The following is an 18,610-nucleotide window of genomic DNA, read 5'->3' on the forward strand; positions in this document are numbered from 1 at the left end:
GCCTCCAAGGGGCCTGGGATGTGCAGTGTCCATCAGACCCATCTGTCCCCTGTGTTCCTCAGAGCCTGCCTGGGAGCTCCAGCACTGCTGTTCCCCACAGGGATCCCAAACAGGCACAGCAGAAACGCTGAATTTTGGGAAATGCAGCTCAGCTTTGCCATTGAACTTGCATAAAGCTGATATTACCCACTTAACTTCACAGTGTATTTGTAGGTTGTGGGATTTATAAGTTCTGTAATTAAACCGTGTCTGATTTGTGCATCAGGACTTCTGCTCCTGCCTCCTTCTTCCACTTCCATCCTCCTTACCCCCTTTTTATTCCCCTTGAACAACTTCCCAGACCAAAGGACAGAACTTCCCAAATCTGTAATTTGCTGTACAAGAACCACATGAGTTGGTTTGGGTTTTTTTTTCCTTAAATCCAGATTTTTATCGTGTTTCAAATGCTTGTTTGCTCAAGTATGTTGCTGTGAATTTCTGGACAGGGGGAACAAAAAGCTGGCCAGGCTGTCCATGAACAGAGTGCTGAGGAATGCAGTGTCGTGGCACTCGAGGAATTCAGTGATCTCTGTACCAAGAGCAAGATGTTGTTTATTGGTGCTTTTCTAAAGGTTCTTCTGGGTCTATAAAATTCTTTATCCAGCACTCAGGGAGTGCTGTCAGCGTGTTCCTGCTTTCCTCAGCATCATAAATGTCCTGTAATGATCCTGGGTGTGATGCAGAGCTGGGAAATCCCATTGGATGGGCTCTTCAGAGACTCAGACTCTGGCTTGGGCTGGGTTTATCCATCCAAGTTTGCTCGGGTTTATCTGGGCTGAAAGGATTTTTATTTTGCTGGTGAATTTATCCATTTTTTTGTTGATGTCGTGCCTGAGATTCCTCACTGCTGGGCTGGAAAAGTTTTATGAGGTTAACTTCATGAATTCCAAGCTGTTTAACTCCTTGCTGCTAAAATTTAAATATCTATTTCTCTAATCTATTGGAAATTGATCCACTGGAAATTGGGTGACACAAACAGCACAATCCAACTCGTGGTTTGGGCTCGTTTTCCCAAATTCCTGGTGGTTTTCCCATGGAAATGTGTCTCCCATACACATGACAATATTTTCACTTATAAATGATGCTTTCAACTTATTTATAAATTCTTCTGTGCCACGAGCCCCAAGGAGCACAATTCCTGTCTTGGATGCTTTGTGATTTAGGAAGGAAAACCTCTACAGCCCCAATTGTGCTGGAATTGGAGAAATCCAAACTCAGCCTGCCTTGGGTTGGCTCTGGTTCTTTTTGCTTCGGTTAAAACCTCAGGTGAGACCTGGAATTGAAATGTCTTTGGGATCTCCAAGATGACAGCGAGGCAAAAAGGCTGAAATGGAGCAGTTCTGGAGTCACAGGAATACAATTTTTTAAATGTAAGCAGCTGAGCCTGGAGGAAGAGGCCAATTGTTGAAACAGGCAAAGTAACAACAGGATTTTGCAACGGAGCTGCAGTTTGCTTTTCCAAAGGATTGCCAGCTTTCTCCTGGAAAAAATTCTCTTTGCGTCCTCTCAGGCAGAGAACTGGAATAAATTTTCCCCTCAAGTGTCCATTTTTTAACTCAAAACTTACATAAGCACCAAAGCTGAGCTGTTCTGTGCCCAAAATGTGGTGGAGGGGTCAGGAGGAACCAGGAGCTGCTCCTCTCCTGAGCTCAGGGTGACCTTAGCTTTTCCTTTTTCCTGGTACAAATCACTACTTCAGGAATTTTTTTGCTTTCTTACTTGAAATACACACTTCCCTGACCTTTCCCCTTGGAAAAAAATAAATAAGCAAAGTAAAAAATCCAGGTGAAAAATCAAGCTTGAGCGTGGCTTGGTGAACTTGGCTGAGTTTAGAATTTCTCTGAGGTAATTTTTGTTTTTCCACTTGTTTTTGTAGGATGCTGTGACGTCAAAACCAGTCATCCAGTTTCAAGGAAGCCAAGGGGTAAGTTTGTCCCTGGAAAGTTTTTTTTCCATGTAATGGGAGTGAGGAACTTGGGCTGCTCCAGCTCAAGGAGTGATGCTGTGGTTGCTCAGATGCAGCTCCAGGAAGGTGTTTGCTCAGAGTCTCTCTCTCTAAAACCTTTTCCCTCCTTTTTATTTCCTAACCTTGCTAAATCCATGGGAAATTCAGATTTATGAATTGGGTAGAGCAGGGAAAAGGAAAGGAAGCAGAAATCCACGGAATGCTGCATCCCAAGAAAACACCGTGCTGAACTCACTGCAAGACTTCTTGGGTCCCAGTTCCTTCCAGCAGCAGAGCTTGGAGGCTGCTCTGGGTGTCCTGGGGGTTTGTTTAGTGTCGCTGCAGTTCTGGGAGTACCAGAAGTTATTTTAGATTTAGGAGTTTTCCTTCCCCAACTTGTGCTCCCATGACAGAACTTGGGATATTTTTAGCCCCTGGAGCACTCTGTCATGCCAGTGCTGACAACGTTGAGATTTACGTGCTGGTGTTTCTGGTAAAGCAATGCAGCCCTTCAGTGAACTTGAAAAATGTCATTTAGATACCTTTTATTTCTAAAAAAGCCCGTGTTTAACTTTAGTTTCTGCACAAAGAAGGGGAGTTTAATTTTTTAAATTTCTTTTTTCAAGAATCTGAATTCAGCTGTAACTTCTGGTTATTTTTTATGCACTGGCACATGAAAGCTTTTAAAAAGGCTTGGGTTGAGTGGACATTAAACCCAGCACATTGTCCTTGCCCACATCCTACTTTGTGATATTATTCTCACTAACAGCCCACAGAAAATACAGCAGGAAAGACATGATTGTTATTGTAAGTTTAGAAGAAAAATACAAACTCCTTGTCCTGGGAAATAAAGAAAGGAGCAATTTCCAGGTTTTTTACTTTGTTTAGACTTAAACTTCCCTGAAAGCTCAGCATGAAAGTTGAGATTAAAATCTGCCACTGAGGTTGGGCACAGTCAGAAGAGAGGAGGAGAGCTGAAGGGTGGCTGAGGAGTCTTTACTTGATGAGCTTTGCTCAAGGAATAAAGAGGCTGAAAGCTCTGGGAGTGCTTTCCTTTCCCTTTGGAAGCAGGATCTACACCTGACTCTTCCTGTAAAGCTGTTTAAGTTTTGGAAATGCCTCCTCTGAATGTTTTTCCTTCAAGGAAATGCAGCAAAAGAGATGAAAACAGCTTCAAATGCTCCTCTGCCCTGAGCCTTTGCTCGTGGTGGGTTCCACATGGATCTGATATGGACAAGGATTAACAACAAGTATTAATTTCTGGGGCTAATTTAACATATTTTCAAGTGCTACAGTTGCTTCTAGAAATTAGAAATAGAAAAATACAATTATTTAAAAATACAAAATTTATTTAAAAATACAAAATTTATTTAAAAACACAAAACTGAATTCTGTTGGAGCCCTGAAGTGCCAGGGGTGAGGAGCTGCCTGGCCCCTGCAGTGTCACTGCCTGGGGAAGGAGAGCAGCCAGGAGGGCTGGGCTGGCTCAGGGAGGAGGTGGCAGCCAGAGCTGCCCTCTGCCTGCTCCTCCTCAGTGCTTAATTAGTGGCACTGACGAGGAAGGGCCAAAGGTAGAGCTTTGAAGAGAGCACACAGAAAGAGCTCTTTGTCCCTTTATTGTTATTTTTCCTGGGTATGACAAGGAGCTGGCAGCTGGGAACCATCTGCTTTTAAGGGTAGGACTCTGCACGTCAGGATTCTGCTGCTTTTTAAGGAGCTGAGGCCTCAGATGCTTTCGAGGGATCCTCCATCCGTTGGGCTGAAGAGAGAATTCCAGGAATTTGCCAGGCTCTCTCATCCAGAGGAGGGCATTAAAATATATTTTACTTTTAAACATTAAAACATTTTACTTGCTTATTTTTAAATGATTTCTTCCACTTTTCCTCAGTTCCCCAATTTGCTGCCTTCCTTTTTGTTTACAAAATAAAAAAAAAGGCAGCTCTGGAGAATCCCATTAATTTTTTGGGGTGGGAAGGTTGTGCACAGCACAAGTGTCAGTGTGATTTAAAGCAGTGAGGTTTTAATAGTGGGAATTTCTGTGCAAGTATTCCCCTCTCAAGAGGGAAAAGCTTCACTTGATGATTTAGGGAGGCAGGACATCAAATAAGAATTTAAACAAGGTGCTGCTTCTTGAATTTAATTCTCCAGAAGCCTTTAAATTACTGTGTCCATGTGTTTTGCCCTGTTCCAGTGTTACTCTAAAAGCTGTCAAAAATGCTTTCAGTTTCTAATACACAGAAAAAGAAACTTCCATGTTTGAGACACTAATTAACCAGGGAAGGGAAGTGTTGGAATAAAACCCAGGGTCAGCAAGGTGGCAGCAGAAAGGAGGAAGCCAGTGGTTGTAGCCCAAAATAAAACAGCTGCTCCAGTGACAGGGGACAAAAGCTGGATCCTGCTCTGGCTCCAGCCTCACAGCAGCTGATAAAAACTTTGGGGATTTTGCTTTGAGATGTGTTTCTCTGTAGGGATGCTGCTCTTGTTAATGGCTTCTATTCTGTGTAATAATCAGAATTTCAGTTGTTATAACCAGGTTGTTTTTACCAGTGTTCCTCTAAAGTGGGACCGTGGAAGTTCCTTAGGAGCAGCACCTGGCTGGCAGTATTTCCTCATGGATTTTCTTGGGTAGTTTCATGAGTTTGGTGGAGTTTTGAGCATTTTTCTCATTTCAGTGTGCACGTAAATTAGAATTTAAGAGCTGGAGTACCACAGCATTACAAATTGTGTGCAGAACTGTGCTAGAATTACTGAAAATGCTTCTATTTTGGTGAAAATACATGCAGAATCAGAGCTTAGGCTGGCTGAAATCTGCAGGTGCTTGTGGGGTGGTGAAAGCAGGGGCAGAATTGAACTGAGTGGGGAAAAATACCCTTCAGGTGCCAGACCCACGTGTGTGTGCAGCATTTTTAGAATGACTGGTGGGAGCAAAACATCTTTGCTTTGTGCTTGGGAAACACAGCATTTCCCCTGCTTCTTGGGATGAAGTTTTGGTATTAAGGGAGGGAGGTGAAATCTCAGTTCAGGGCGAGCTGTCCACAGATGAATGTTACTTGAAAGAAGAAAACAGAAGTTACATCTGTACTGAGCTATTTTTAAGTGTCTCTGGTTACTGGTGCAGTACCCAGCACCAAAATTAGGGCTCCCTCAAAGCAGTCACCATGCTGATTTGGTGGCTTGAGAAACCTTCTGTTTTCAGCTAAAAATAATTCCTAGATAACGGCCGGCTTGCACATGAGAGACTTCAGTACTAAAGTGACTCTGCCTCATTTTACAGCCTCTGAAACGCTGCAAAAACCCTACAAAAATCCAAACCTGGGCCTTTTGGAGCAGCTGCTTTTTCCAGTGGGTAAAGCAAAGAAAGCTCTTTGGTGTGTGGAGCTGTGATTTGGTGACATCCTGCAGGTTTTATTTTCCAGGCTCAGGTGCAGCACAGCTCAATCCTGTTGAGTTTTCCTCTTTCTTCCCATCCCTACCAAATTTCCAGCTGCAAAATCCCCCCCCAAGTCTGCTGCTTACATAACTCTGCCTTTCTGCCTCTTCTGGCAAAGCAGAAGGGAATTTTCTTCCCCCTGCCTGGGTGGGGGCAGAGGATGCCAGGAAAGATTAAAAGGGCTCAAGGGCTGTGGCACACGTTTGGCAGGGGAGATAATGAGGCTGCTCAGGGTGGGTCCAGCAGCACCCAAAAAATCTGCTCCCAGTATTTTCAGACCTGGATCCCGGGGATGACTTGTCCTCCTGTATGAAGCAAGGCACAGGTCTGGGTTTCTGGCTCCTTTTGGAAGAAGGGAGCTCTGTCTGAGGGCAGGGAACGCCGTGCACGGGCTCGGCTCAAGAGCCTCTTGCTGCCTCTGAGAACATCCTGTGGTTTAGCACAGGGACACAGATCCCTGGACTTTCCAGGCTGCTGGAGACGCCCGAGGTCTGAGGGAAACCACCCAAAACCCCTCCTGTCCCAGCTCAGTCATGTGTGGATGCCACGGGCTGCCTTGCTGCGAGTGTGGATTTTCTGCGTAGATGTGGCAATCTGGGTAAATATAAACCCGTGTGGTAAAGCCTGGCCTAAAATAGGCTGGGGCTGGTGTTCCTTCTGTCTCAGCTTCTGGGAGCCATCTTAATTATCAAATATTGATGTGATAGTAGAGCTCAGATGCTGACATTTATTGTTGGATCCTGCATGCAGAGGGGAGACAGTTTTCCCTTTTGAAAAATGAATGGCTGTGGGGGGGTGAAAAAAACAATGCAGGATGGCTGTGGAGTTGTCTGTGGAGCACACTTAATGCTTGATTAAATATTTAATTTAGCAGCAGCGTCACACTCTACTGTGAGCCATGAAATCTTGTTATGGAATTATAATTTCTTAAAAAAGAATGAGCATGCTACCTAGTGACCTGGCTTGTGCTATGTTTAGTGCTGGATCAGTAATTGTAAAGAAACGAGCCTCGAGTGTTTCCATGGAATACAAACAGTGGGAGCGAGTCTGTTTAGAGGCTGGATCAGTGGGATTGGGTCAGATTCCTAGAACCAGGTGGCTGTGGGCTCTCAGCTCTGTTCTCTCACAGCCACATCCACCTTCAGCTGCTCTTGCCCACCCTTTCCTTGCCCTGCACGCAGTGAATTCCTCAGTGCAGCAGCCCGGTGCTTTCCCTGTTGCACAACGCCTGGAGCAGCGTGCTGTGCTGCAGGGGAGCCGGGCTCAGCTGAGGCTGGGCCGAGCCCAGTGACCAATGCTGTCCGTGTGCCCTCCTCTCCCGAGCAGCACATCGCCATCCCCAGGCCCGACCGCCCGGCAGAAGTGCGGACCTTCACCTTTTATCTCTCCAACATCGGCAAGGACAGCCCCCAGGGCAGCTTCGACTGCATCCAGCAGTACGTGTCCAGGTGAGTGGGCAGCCGGGGAAAACCCAGCGCTTTTGGGCTTGTTTAGTTTGTTTTGTTTTGTTTGTTTTGTTTGTTTTGTTTTGTTTTGTTTATTTTGTTTTGTTTATTTTGTTTTGGTTTATTTTGTTTTGGTTTATTTTGTTTGGTTTATTTTGTTTTGTTTATTTTGTTTTGTTTATTTTGTTTTGTTTATTTTGTTTTGTTTATTTTGTTTTGTTTATTTTGTTTTGTTTATTTTGTTTTGTTTATTTTGTTTTGTTTATTTTGTTTTGGTTTTTTTGTTTTGTTTATTTGTTTTGTTTATTTGTTTTGTTTATTTGTTTATTTGTTTTGTTTATTTGTTTTGTTTATTTGTTTTGTTTATTTGTTTTGTTTATTTGTTTTGTTTATTTGTTTTGTTTATTTGTTTTGTTTATTTGTTTTGTTTATTTGTTTTGTTTATTTGTTTTGTTTATTTGTTTTGTTTATTTGTTTTGTTTATTTGTTTTGTTTGTTTTGTTTGTTTGTTTTGTTTGTTTGTTTTTGTTTTGTTTGTTTTGTTTGTTTTGTTTGTTTTGTTTGTTTTGTTTGTTTTGTTTGTTTTGTTTTGTTTGTTTTGTTTGTTTGTTTTGTTTGTTTGTTTTGTTTATTTGTTTTGTTTGTTTGTTTTGTTTGTTTTGTTTGTTTTGTTTATTTGTTTTGTTTGTTTTGTTTGTTTTGTTTGTTTTGTTTGTTTGTTTTGTTTGTTTTGTTTGTTTTGTTTGTTTTGTTTGTTTTGTTTGTTTGTTTTGTTTGTTTGTTTTGTTTGTTTGTTTTGTTTATTTTGTTTTTTTGTTTTGGTTTTTTGTTTTGGTTTTTTTTGTGTTGTTTTTTTTTTTGTTTGTTTATTTGTTTTGTTTATTTTGTTTTGTTTTTTTGGTTTTTTGGGGGTTTTTTGGTTTTTTTTTTTGGTTTGGTTGGTTTTTTGTTTTTTTTTTTTTTTTGTTTGTTTGTTTTGTTTGGGTTTTTTTGGTGGGGTTTTTTTGTTTTGTTTTTGGGGGGTTTTTTGTTTGTTTTGTTTTGGTGTTTTTTTTTTTTTACCCTCTCTTCTGGAGCATCTTTCCCCTAACAAAGCTTAATGCACGTTCTTCATTTTCAGAATCTTTCTGATCTGTTTTGGTGTGGTTTTATTTGGGAAGCACCTGGTTCCCTCTCAGCTCCCGTGTGTCCCCCCTGTTGTTCAGCTAACCCCCCGTGTCCCCCGTGCCAGCCTGCTGTCCCTTTGCAGTGCCAGCAGTACCTTCTCCACTGCATTTCTCTTGCAGCAATGGCAACATCCATTTGGATTGCCTGGGAAGCATACAGGATAAAATCACCGTGTGTGCTACGGATGATTCCTACCAGAAGGCGAGGCAGAGCATGGCCCAGGCCGAGGAGGAGACCCGCAGCCGGAGCGCCATAGTCATTAAACCTGGGGGCAGATATGTAGGTAAGCAGCCACTCCTCCTGGGCTCTGCACTCCATGTGGGGCTCGGCAGGCTCTGGAGGCAAATCCTGATGGTGTTGGCTTGATTGTGGCAGTCTGGAAGGTTCTGGTAGTTCTTCGTGGGTGATTTAGGGGGCTGCTCTTGTGTTGTGGTGTCTTCACTTCCATCGTCACCCCAAGGGAAGTGTGGCTGCCCTGGAGTGTCCAGGATCAGGTTGGAGCAGCCCAAAGGTGTCCCTGCCCGTGGCAGGGGGTGGCACTGGGTGGTTTTAAGGTGCCACCCAGGCTGGAGCACTGGGGGCTGTCCATGTGCAGTGGCTCTGGCCTTAGGTCACGGCTGTCACATGCTCCCTGCTGAGCCCTCCCAGTGTCCCTGCTCCTGGCCAGCTCAGCTCAAACTGCCACCACCGTGTCACAGCTGTGCCCCACGGGACCTTGGCAGGGAGGACACAGGCAGCAGTGCCCTCTGTTCATAAACACTGGCACTGAAGCAGCCTGGCACAGCCCTTCTCACCGTGACAGCAGCAGGAAAGCCTTAGCAGAGGAGATAAAACCATGGCAAATAACAGGGAGGCTGCAGAGAGCCAGGGCTCAGGGCCCTGCTTAAGCTCAGCTCACAAACTTTGGGCACAAACAGAAACCAGAATGCAGTTTCACTATTTTTTTTTCCTGAGGCAGCTGCTTCTCCTGCAGCCCATGTGATCTGCAGCCAGTCTCTTCTCAGAGGATCTGTGATGAGAAGGATTGAGTTGCAAAATGTAGAACTGACCCAGACTCATTGTCACAGCAGCCAAGTGCTCAAAGCTGAGAAAGGAGATAGTAATCAGGAAGGAAATGCATTGATTTCCCGTAGGCCAGAAGATTATTTTGTTTAGCTCCTCTTTGAGAACATTACAGTAAGTGCCTGAAGTTAAAGCTTCTGAGGGAGAAGATTCTCAAAGCAATTTGCTTCCTGGAAAGATGGAGCAAAACTTTTTAAAATTAAAAATACTCCTGGCTAAAACCCTTTTACTGCCCTGCAATGGAGACAGAGCCTGTGAAAGCAGCAGGGGCAGAGCCTGTGCTCACACTGCTCCTAGATAAGATGTCAGTGTTTGAGGAGGAGAGCTCTGGTCCAAGAAGGAAGGGCTTGGAAGGACAGTGGTGGTGTGGGATCTGCAGGTCCTGGTGTGCCAGCAGCATCAGCTGATTGCTGCAGCCTGGCTGGAGGGACAGGGCTGCCTCTCACATTTCCAGGAGAACACGCACTCAGCACTCGAGTGCCTGTGGAGTCCTTCCAGGCAGCTCAGATGTGGAAAAATTTATAGGAAATGTTGAAATTGGAGAGCAGCAGAGCTTACAGATGTGAGCTGACACTTGAATAAGTAGATATGTAAATAGCTAGCTGCAGGTAAAGCTGCAGGGGATGTGTGCTTGGAGCCACACTGAATACGTGTGCACGCAGCCGTGGACATGCACGTGTATAAATATTTGAAAATCCTTTGTGTCCTGGCTTAACTTGGTTTTTTCTTTTCCTATCACTGCACATTTTGGCTCCAGCCTTTAAATGGAAACCTCCCAACGTGATGTTTTTACTGTTCATGACCTGGCAGGAGTTAAGGCAGTTCTAGAAAGCTGACGAATCTTCTCTTGTCCCATTTCTGGAAACAAAATCCAGTTGCCCTCTGGATTGTGGGATGTTTAACGTGCGAATTGCTGTTGTTCCCCCTCTCACCTCCCCTCAGCCCTGCTGAGGATGGCTCGTGCTTCCTCTCCCAGCACTGTGGTGTATAATAAAAAGCCAGGAAATGGGGCCTGGGTTACGCAATGTGCAGCTCAGTAAAACAAACAGTGCAGACAATCCCCAGTATCTTCAGATGACTCAGTTGCAAACGTTGCTTCCTAGCAATGGAGCAGTGCCCTGCTGGAATAAACCTCCCAAACACTTGCAGTAAATGCTGGATGTTGTTTGTCCTGGTGAAGGTCACTTTCTCCAGCCCGAGTGATTATTGATTGGATCTCCAGGTTTCCAGACCTTGGAACCCACACGTTTTGTTTTCAGCTTTGCTTGGTTTGCCTTTGGTGGCAGGAACCTGCTCCTGTATTTGAAGCAGTCCCTGTGCCTTGATTTGGGCTCTGCTGAGAGAATGGTGTGAGGCTTCTGGTTTTCAGTAGGAATGGGAAAAATGAGGTGTTGGATCGTGCTGTCAGCAGCCAAGAAGCTCGGTGGGGATGGAGCTGAGATGCACCTCAGAGGCAGCTTGATGCTGTCCCTTATCTGCAGAGGAGAAGGGGTTATTCCATCAGCAGCCTCATGAATAGGCTGATGGCCCATGTCAGCCCCATTCATGGGGCCTGTTTGGAGGGGGAAGGGAGGTGACCCAGCCCCATAAAGTTCCTATTGTTCTAAAAGCAGAAACATCTGCTGGAGGAGCGTTTTTGCTGAGCTCAGCAGCGGGGAGCCGCTCGTTGACCAGTTCTGGGCTTTCCACTCCGTATTTCCCACTCTTCTACATAATAATGCAGAATTTTCCTCTCGTAGGGAGGGCAAAAACCAGCTCGATTAACCGTGGGGGATACGTGCACTTGGGCTAAATGAAAAGCTGGCAGACAAAGGGAGCTTTATGTGAGCTGGTGGCCAATAATGCTCAGGTTTCCAGAGCTTGGTGTTGCTGTTTGCTTGTTACAAGCTTGTCATGAACCATGAACCTCACGGGATGCTCGTCGGGACCGAGGGGGTGTGCTGGTGGTGTTTGTCCTTCCCTGTCACCTCGTGGCCCTTCCCAGGGCTGTGCTGAGCTCCAGATTGGTGGTGACAGCCCACCGGCCTTCGCGAGGTGACTGCTGCACTTCACTATTCTCATCTCATTTTAGGCAAAAAGGTTCAGGTGCGTAAACCTGCACCAGGAGCTTCCGATGCTGTTCCCTCCAGGAAGCGCCCAACGCCAGTCAACCTTGCCAGTGCAATAAAGAGAGGCAATAGTGCCATTTCCCAGAGACCCTTCAAAGATAGGGTTGTGCACTTACTGGCACTAAAGCCTTATAAGAAACCTGAACTTATTCTCAGATTGCAGAAGGATGGACTTTCTCAGCAGGACAAGGATTTGCTGGATAACCTTCTGCAACAGGTTTGTACTCTGATGAAGGCAACGATTTAGGTAAAGGGAAAAAAAATGTCTTCTCAGCACCCCCCACCCTCCCGTGGCAGTGGAATGTTATCTCCAGGCTGCAGCTGAATGTGACTCTGGAGGCTGTGGGGGACACAGCTCTCAGCTCCCAGTGCTGGTGCAGAGATAGCAGGAGCCTCCCCTGGCTACGCCTCGGGTTTTGGGGGTGCAACCAAGCTGGAGGGTTTTGGCTCTCCAGATCAGTCCCTTTTAGAGGGACACTTCTGCTTGGTCATGGGGAGGATTCTCTTAACAGAGGATCTATAAATTATTTGATTATAACCTCTAAATCTCTGTTTTATTCTCACGGATGTAAAGGAGCAACGCTCTGTATTGGTACAAGTTTTGTGTATGAAGGAAAAGATGTCCCCAGGTTTTTTTTGTACTCCTCAGAGCCTTTCCTGCTTGGAAGTGCCAGTGGTCAGGTGTGAAGATCATGCAGCTCCTTGCCAAGCACATTATTTGTGTGTCAAGTGTGAAAGCTGTCTCCCAGCTGAATCAGTTCCTAGCACTTGAGTCACATTAAAGGTGCCATTTTAGGCCTGGCAGTAAACACCTTCATTGCTTTATTAAACACATCATGGCTATTTACTTAAATGCTGCAGCTGCCTTCTTCTGGATTGGAATAGATTCTGGAAAAAAACCCTTATTTTTGTTCTTTTTTCCTGCTTTTCACAAAGAGTGAGACAGGAGTTCACTTTGCCCAAGGGCACAGGGCAGCTCGTATTAAGAACAGAGTCACAGCTGGCACAACTCGTTCCTTCCTTAGACTTTAATCCCAGAGCCCTTCATTTCCCAGCAGCTTTTTGCAGCACTTTTTCCAATTCTCTCCCTGAGTTTCAGAGTAGAAAAGTCTGTTTCTGCTGGTGGCTTTGGTGGATGCTGTGCCCAGGCCCTGGTGCTGCCCTGCTCGGGCTGAACGCTGCTTTGGCTGTGAACGTGGAGCTCCTAAAGTTAATCCCTCTCAGCCCTCCCAGGGCTCCCATCCACAGGCAGACACAGATAAGCTAAAAATTACAGGCTGTGTTAAAGCTACCCAGCTAAATCTGTCTAGGTGTGGGTTTCATTGTGCTCTTGCATCTCTCTCGCAGGACTCCGTGTTCCTGGCGGCCTTTTTGCCTCATTTTGCAAGGTTTCTATTTTTGGGAGGGTTGGGGTGGAGCTTGCAGAGTCCCACACGAGCAAAACAAGGAGGTAGCAGCTCTCAGCCTCTGTGCAGAGAAAAAAATCCAAGTTGTTCTTCCTGGGCTCCAGGAACAGGCAGGAAACAGAGAAATTCTGGGAGAGTTGGTTTTTGGGTTTTTTTCTGGTAGAGGAGAACCTGGGCTGGCATTTGTCTCCTGGGTGTGTTTACAGGGATACCTCGATGTAAAACACAGCTCAAATTCTCGTTGTATTTTGGCTCAGGATTTTGGAAAGCTGACAGGACTGAAAGGAAAAACAAAGTGTTTGTCATGTAAACTGATAACTGGGCTTTCTATTTTTTGCTTATCAGGAGAGTTTGCCACGGTGGTTGTGCAGCCTTTTGCTGTGAAATGCCTAGATTTTTAATATTTTTATATTAGGTTGTAGCCTCCCTAAAGCAGAAGCAGGGGAATCAGCAGCATCTTCAGTTCTTTCAAGACTTCACACTCCTTTGCTTGTTTTTGAGGCATTTTCCTGCTGTGTGGATAATAGAAATCCCTGAGCACAGCCAGGTCCTGAATGGAGAACAGTAATCCCTAAACAGATGCACAAGATCTCCAAGCAGTGAATAAAAGCATTTTCCACTTTCAAGGGTAGCAGTCCCCGAGCTGAGGGGCTCCAGCAGGGAATTGGGGCTGCAGCTGCTGGCTGTGCCTGGCTGTGGGCAGAGCATTTGGCACCTGGGCCTCCTTATCCCCCTTCACAAACACTTTGAAGGCTTTATTTTCATTTGAAACTTGCACTGCTCTGCAAGCTGAGGTTGCCCAGAGAAGCTGCCCCATCCCTGGGAGTGTCCAAGGCCAGGTTGGAGCAATCTGGGATAGGGGGAGGTGTCCCTGCCCTTGGAATCTGATGGGACCAGACCATTCCACGACACTGCATCACCCAGGAGAGGCTCACTCTCTGTGAAAGCCTCACTGGGGCTCTTTGCTTTGTTCCAACTCTGGATTTTCATGTACCAACAGCAAGAAATTAAATTTTCAGTCAGGCTGTGGAAAGACTGATCCAAGTGGGGTAACACTTTCCCAGTTTGTTTCCATTCTAATCCAGCTCTGCCCATTCCAGCAGCTTCTCCTCTCTGTGCAGGCACCATGCAGGCTTTTGTGGGGAAATCCACGGGCAGGGTGGGATAAAATGTCAGGCAGCTGCTGCTGCAAGTGTGCTGAGCTGCTGCAGTGCTCTGCTGGCCTGAGGCTGGAAATGCCAGGTTCTGAAGTTCTCCATAAAATCCAGGTGGTCCCAGGGCATTCTCCTCACAGCTCCCTGAGAAAGCAGCTCTCTGGGGCCTGCTTTGTTGGCTCATTAGTGAGAAATTATCTCCTGGCAATTGTTAACCAAGTTATCGCCCCAGAGTTCCTCTTTGGCCATAAACTGCCCCATTTTGGCTGTGGGACAGGTGTGATAAGTGAACTGCCTGTTCCATTAAGGCTTCATTTCCAGGTGTTTCCATCAAGTGCTGTTGTGCTGGTCCAGGCTCCCCCAGCTGAATAATCTCTTTTAGATGTGACTTATTTCCCACTCAACTGGATGTGCTTTAGAAGCTCATTATGAATTATTGCAGTGACAAGGCACAGTTTGATTAAATAATCTTAATAATAAGGAAATGAAATATTAAAGTCTCTCCTTGTTCTCTGACACTACTAACAGCTGCTAAGTCTGCTCACATTTTGCCTTCATCTTAGCTCTTGTTTGGTGGAGGAAGTGAGAAAATGAAACCCTGATGATGGCTTTCCAAATTCCTTCTGTTGCAGGTGGCAAATCTGAGTGCCAAGGACAGCACTTTCACTCTGAAAGATTGTGTATACAAAGAGGTGCAGAAGGACTGGCCTGGCTACTCAGAAGGAGATCAGCAGTTGTTGAAGAGGATCCTCGTTAGGTAATTATCCATTTTCTTCCCTGTGATATCACCCAGGGAAGGTTCTGTGAATCAGGGTCACCAGGGTCTGAAGTTGAGTGTGTGACTTCTTTTGACTTCATTTTAAACTGTCCATCACCCAGGCACCTGTAGGAGTGGAATAAACTTGAAAATCCAAGTGGAGCCACTCTTCACATCATCCTGGGCTGTCCTTAAATCATTACAGGCAAAGCCTGGGGGAAAGCTGCCAGGGAGCAGAGCTGGCAGGGTCAACACTGCTGGTCTGAAATCCTGGGAGATGAGGTGATGAAGTGTGTCCTTTGAAACTCTCCTTGCTTTTTTCCACATCTTCCTGTGCAGGCTGAAGTGTTTCATCCCTAAATCTGAGATTGGGTTGAAATCATGGATGTGTGGAAAAGCAAGAGGTTGTTCTGTAGGGATGAATCCTTTCAAATGCTGCTGGTTGTCCTGCTTGGAGTGTGATCTCTGTTCCCATGTTCCTTCCTGGAGCAGCCCTTAACTGACTCAGTTCATCCTTACTGCTGAAATTTTTTTCCCTCTAGAGATATTTTCCTTAGGTGAAGCTCCAAGCTTGGAAGCTTCTGGCTGGCAGGGAAAGAAATCTCCAGTTTTACACAGAATTCTGCTCTCAGTGTTGGTATTTTTCAGTGCCTTGGTTCAGATTTTGTCATGCAGGCAGAGCTTTTACTTGTGCTTTATTTTATTGCACTTTTGGTTAAGCTGAAGCACAGCATGCTCTGTTTGAGCACTTCCCATGATTTAAAAGCACAATTGACTTGGAGATGAGACTTTTTAAACAACAGAAAACTTGCACTCCAAGGTGTGCTCAGGGAAAATCAAAATCATTTAAATGGCCTTATGTGAAATTATAATTAAAAGGGAAAATACAGCTGCCATGCCATCTTTATGGCTTTCAACAAAAAAATACCCAAAGTGAATTTCTCCCTGTAGAAAAGCCATGTTTACTCCTTTTTCTAGAATTGTGGCATTCACTTGGGCGAGGGTCTAAAAATAGACCTTGGGAAGGATGTATTCAACTGTACAAACAAAACCCTGCTCAGGCTGTGCAGGTAATGAGGCTCCAAAATGGGAACAAAACATGTTGGGTTGAAGACAGGAGAAAAACAGCAAAAAAAGGGCACAGGAGGCACAGGGGTGCATCACCAGCCCATGGTTCCAGCTCCTCCTGGACTGCAGGGCCAGTGGCCACTCAGCAGCTGCAGTAATTCACACTTCTGCAGCTACTAAAGCTGGGTCTAACTAGGCTTGGGTTAAACCAGCTCGTTTTTTCTCCTTTTTTATGTTTTCCATGTTTCCCTCTGTCACCCTGGAGGAGCCTGGGCTGTGGGAGGTGTCCCAGCCTTTCAGCTCCCTCCATCCCAAACCATTCCAGGACTCCCTGAAATCTTTCCTCTGCTGAACTCAGTGCTTTCATGACTCCTTAAATCCTTAATTAACAATTAGAAGGTGTGACAGGCTTGCTCCAAAAGCCACTTTCACTGGGCTGTGTGGGCAGTATCAGTGCCCCGTGTTCACAATCCCCAGGTCCTTTCCTTGAGTTGATCTGTGGCTGCTGAGCTTGTTTTAAATAAAACTAAACAAAGCCAGGACAGTGGTGACACTGCAGATGTCTAAATATTGCTGCAGCACAGCCCAAGGTTCAAGCTCAGGGTAAAAGCCAGATCTTGTCAAGTCCTGGGCGTTATCTCTGAGATAAATCTTCCAGTGTTTAAAGGATATGAGTGAGCTTTAATGCTGATTCCAGGTGCTTGTGGGACAATCTAAAAGTGGGATTATTCAGGCTCCACAGCTCCTGACAAACTGACTGCAGAGCTGCTTTATTAAAACCTTTAACCCTGAATTCTGGTTTTTTTTCACTTTGTCAGCTGCAACTTGATGCAAGAGTAGGGGATTTTTTTTGGGGGGGATGATTAATTGAGGGGCAGTCTGGTGTCAGAATACTCTGAGATCTGCAGAGGAGCAGAGACCCAGCCTGGAGGGGAATTCAAGTGATTCTAATTGTGCTTTTTGTTGCTACAAAAGTTTTTTTTATTTGTCCAATACCACAAATACAGCCCAGAGTAGCTCTGTTGTGCATGATGCAACTTAAAAGTATTATTGGGAAGCCCAAAATGTAAATCCTGGTGGACCAATAATACCTCAGCAGTTCCTGTTACAATGCTGCTTTTCCTGGACCCAGAGGAGCTCGCTGCTGAAAGGGTTCCTGTTGCCATAAAATGTTGTTTTAATGATGCTAATGAGTGACAGAACTTATTCCTCCTCATCTGAGCTTGAGTTTCAGCCCCTCTTCAGTGGGCTTTGCTTTCTGAGCTGTCTCAGAAAGCAAACACTCAGCAGAAATTTGTTTAATTAATGTCTCCCTGAGCTGTATTTCAATCAGCAGCAATAATATCTGATATCCTTTACACCTTCAAATTCAGTGCCACTTTCACTGATCTCTCTGTGAATTATGTGTCTGAGGCTGGAATTAATTTGTTTTAATTCTTACGTCACCAGTTCAAGAGAAGAAAAGTAAAATTGTTAAAAAATGAGTTCCAAATTCAACAGGGACTCCTTTCATGTGTCCAAGAGCTCCAAGGTGTTCCTTCCATTGCCAAAGAGCCACAAAACTCATGGGAAAGCAAGGAGGAGATGAGAAATTCCAATTTCTCCTTGACATTTTCCCATAGTAGTTTCTCCTCCCCGGATTTTGTCCGAGACCAGAGCCTGACCCGGCTCCTTCACGGCACCTTCCAGCAGGGTGTGAGCCCAGGAGGAGCCCCAGGTGTGCAGTGCCAGCTGGGCACAGGGTGCAGCAGCCCTTTGTGTTTTGCAGGAAGCTGTGCCAGCCCCAGAACAGCGGCGCTTTCCAGGGAGAAGCTCCTTCCCTGAGCCCTCCGAAGGACACCCTCAGCTCCAGCTCTCCCCCTCAGGTGGGTGATGCCCCTGCCAGCCCCTGATTTGGCTGCTGGCCCTGGCTCCAGGCTCAGCTGGGCCTGTCTGCACCCTGGAATCACCTGCTGCCGGGTCAGGAGCTCCTTGGGCTTTTATTTCTCTTTTATTAACTTGGAGTCTCCTTCTGGCTTTGCTCAGCATCTGTTTCTGCTCTGGCCGTGGCTCAGCGAGGGCCTGTGGGGAGGATCTCTGACAAAGAGGCTCAGGTTTAGTTTTAAGGGCTAAATTCCTTCTGCAGTGCCTCCATCCCTCCTGGAGTTCCTGGGAGAAGGAGCTTGTGTTTTCCTCATTACTAATAATTGAGTGGAACGAAGCTGTAATAAGCAGCTCCCAAACATGGCTGAGTTATTAAAACCCTTGACCTTTTGCAGCCTAATTGCCATGACAGATCAGGGGCAGGTTGGGCTGCTCCTGCCTGGGAGAAGCCAGAGCAGGGAGCTGTGAAAAGAACATTTTGCCTGTTTTTTCCATGACCATAAACCACCCAGGAGCCACGTTTGACGCGTGTCAAGCAGAGCTTTGTCCCCACTTCTCCCAGGATCTCCCAGCACAGGCATTGCTGGCATTGTGAAACGTTCTGCCTTCCCTTCTTCCAGTGTGGGTCAGCCCAGACAAGTTGAGTATTTATTCTTCTCCTGCCAATGGAATGTGTAATGCCTGCTTGTCTGGACAGACGCACCGAGGATTAGTGGCAAAGAATATTAACAGGTAAAGAAATTATGTGCTCTCTGGCACTGAGAGAGAGGCAATTCTCTGTGGAGAACAAGGACTGTGTAACTTGTTTGCCAGGTAGCTGATTCCAGATCCTCTGCTGCTCTGCTGTGGGCTTGTTCCTGGTGAATGAAGAATGATCACCTTCAAGTTAGCTCTGAAAGATCCTGGGCTTGTGTCGTTGTTTAAGGCTGAAAAATCATCTTGTTTCTCTGGCTGTCCATATTTTAAAGATTCAGAGGTCTTTAGGGTGAGGTTTTGATCTCTCAGAATGACCCAGCTGAAACTTTGGCTTGGATTTAGGAAAGGTGGTGAAACAGGGACAACCCAACGTGGAATATGAATGTTTCCAGCATGATTCTGTCGTGTCAGACAGCAAACCACAGCATTGTGAGCTGTCACTTTTTTAATACTCCCTGGCTGTAGTTTCT

The 18,610-nt window shown here is 45.6% G+C and overlaps 1 protein-coding gene across 1 annotated transcript in view; it reads left to right on the plus strand.

Moving 5' to 3' along the window:
- ELL (elongation factor for RNA polymerase II) overlaps positions 1–18,610 on the plus strand; it is a 50,206-nt gene that overhangs the window by 21,867 nt on the left and 9,729 nt on the right. The window contains exons 2-7 of the mRNA XM_064396071.1: positions 1,916–1,963; positions 6,741–6,862; positions 8,146–8,309; positions 11,160–11,413; positions 14,389–14,513; positions 17,350–17,446. Coding sequence (XP_064252141.1) covers positions 1,916–1,963; positions 6,741–6,862; positions 8,146–8,309; positions 11,160–11,413; positions 14,389–14,513; positions 17,350–17,446 — 810 coding nt within the window. The remainder of the gene's footprint in view (positions 1–1,915; positions 1,964–6,740; positions 6,863–8,145; positions 8,310–11,159; positions 11,414–14,388; positions 14,514–17,349; positions 17,447–18,610) is intronic.

Source organism: Passer domesticus, chromosome 21, assembly GCF_036417665.1.
Source record: "Passer domesticus isolate bPasDom1 chromosome 21, bPasDom1.hap1, whole genome shotgun sequence".
Classification (NCBI taxonomy): domain Eukaryota; kingdom Metazoa; phylum Chordata; class Aves; order Passeriformes; family Passeridae; genus Passer; species Passer domesticus.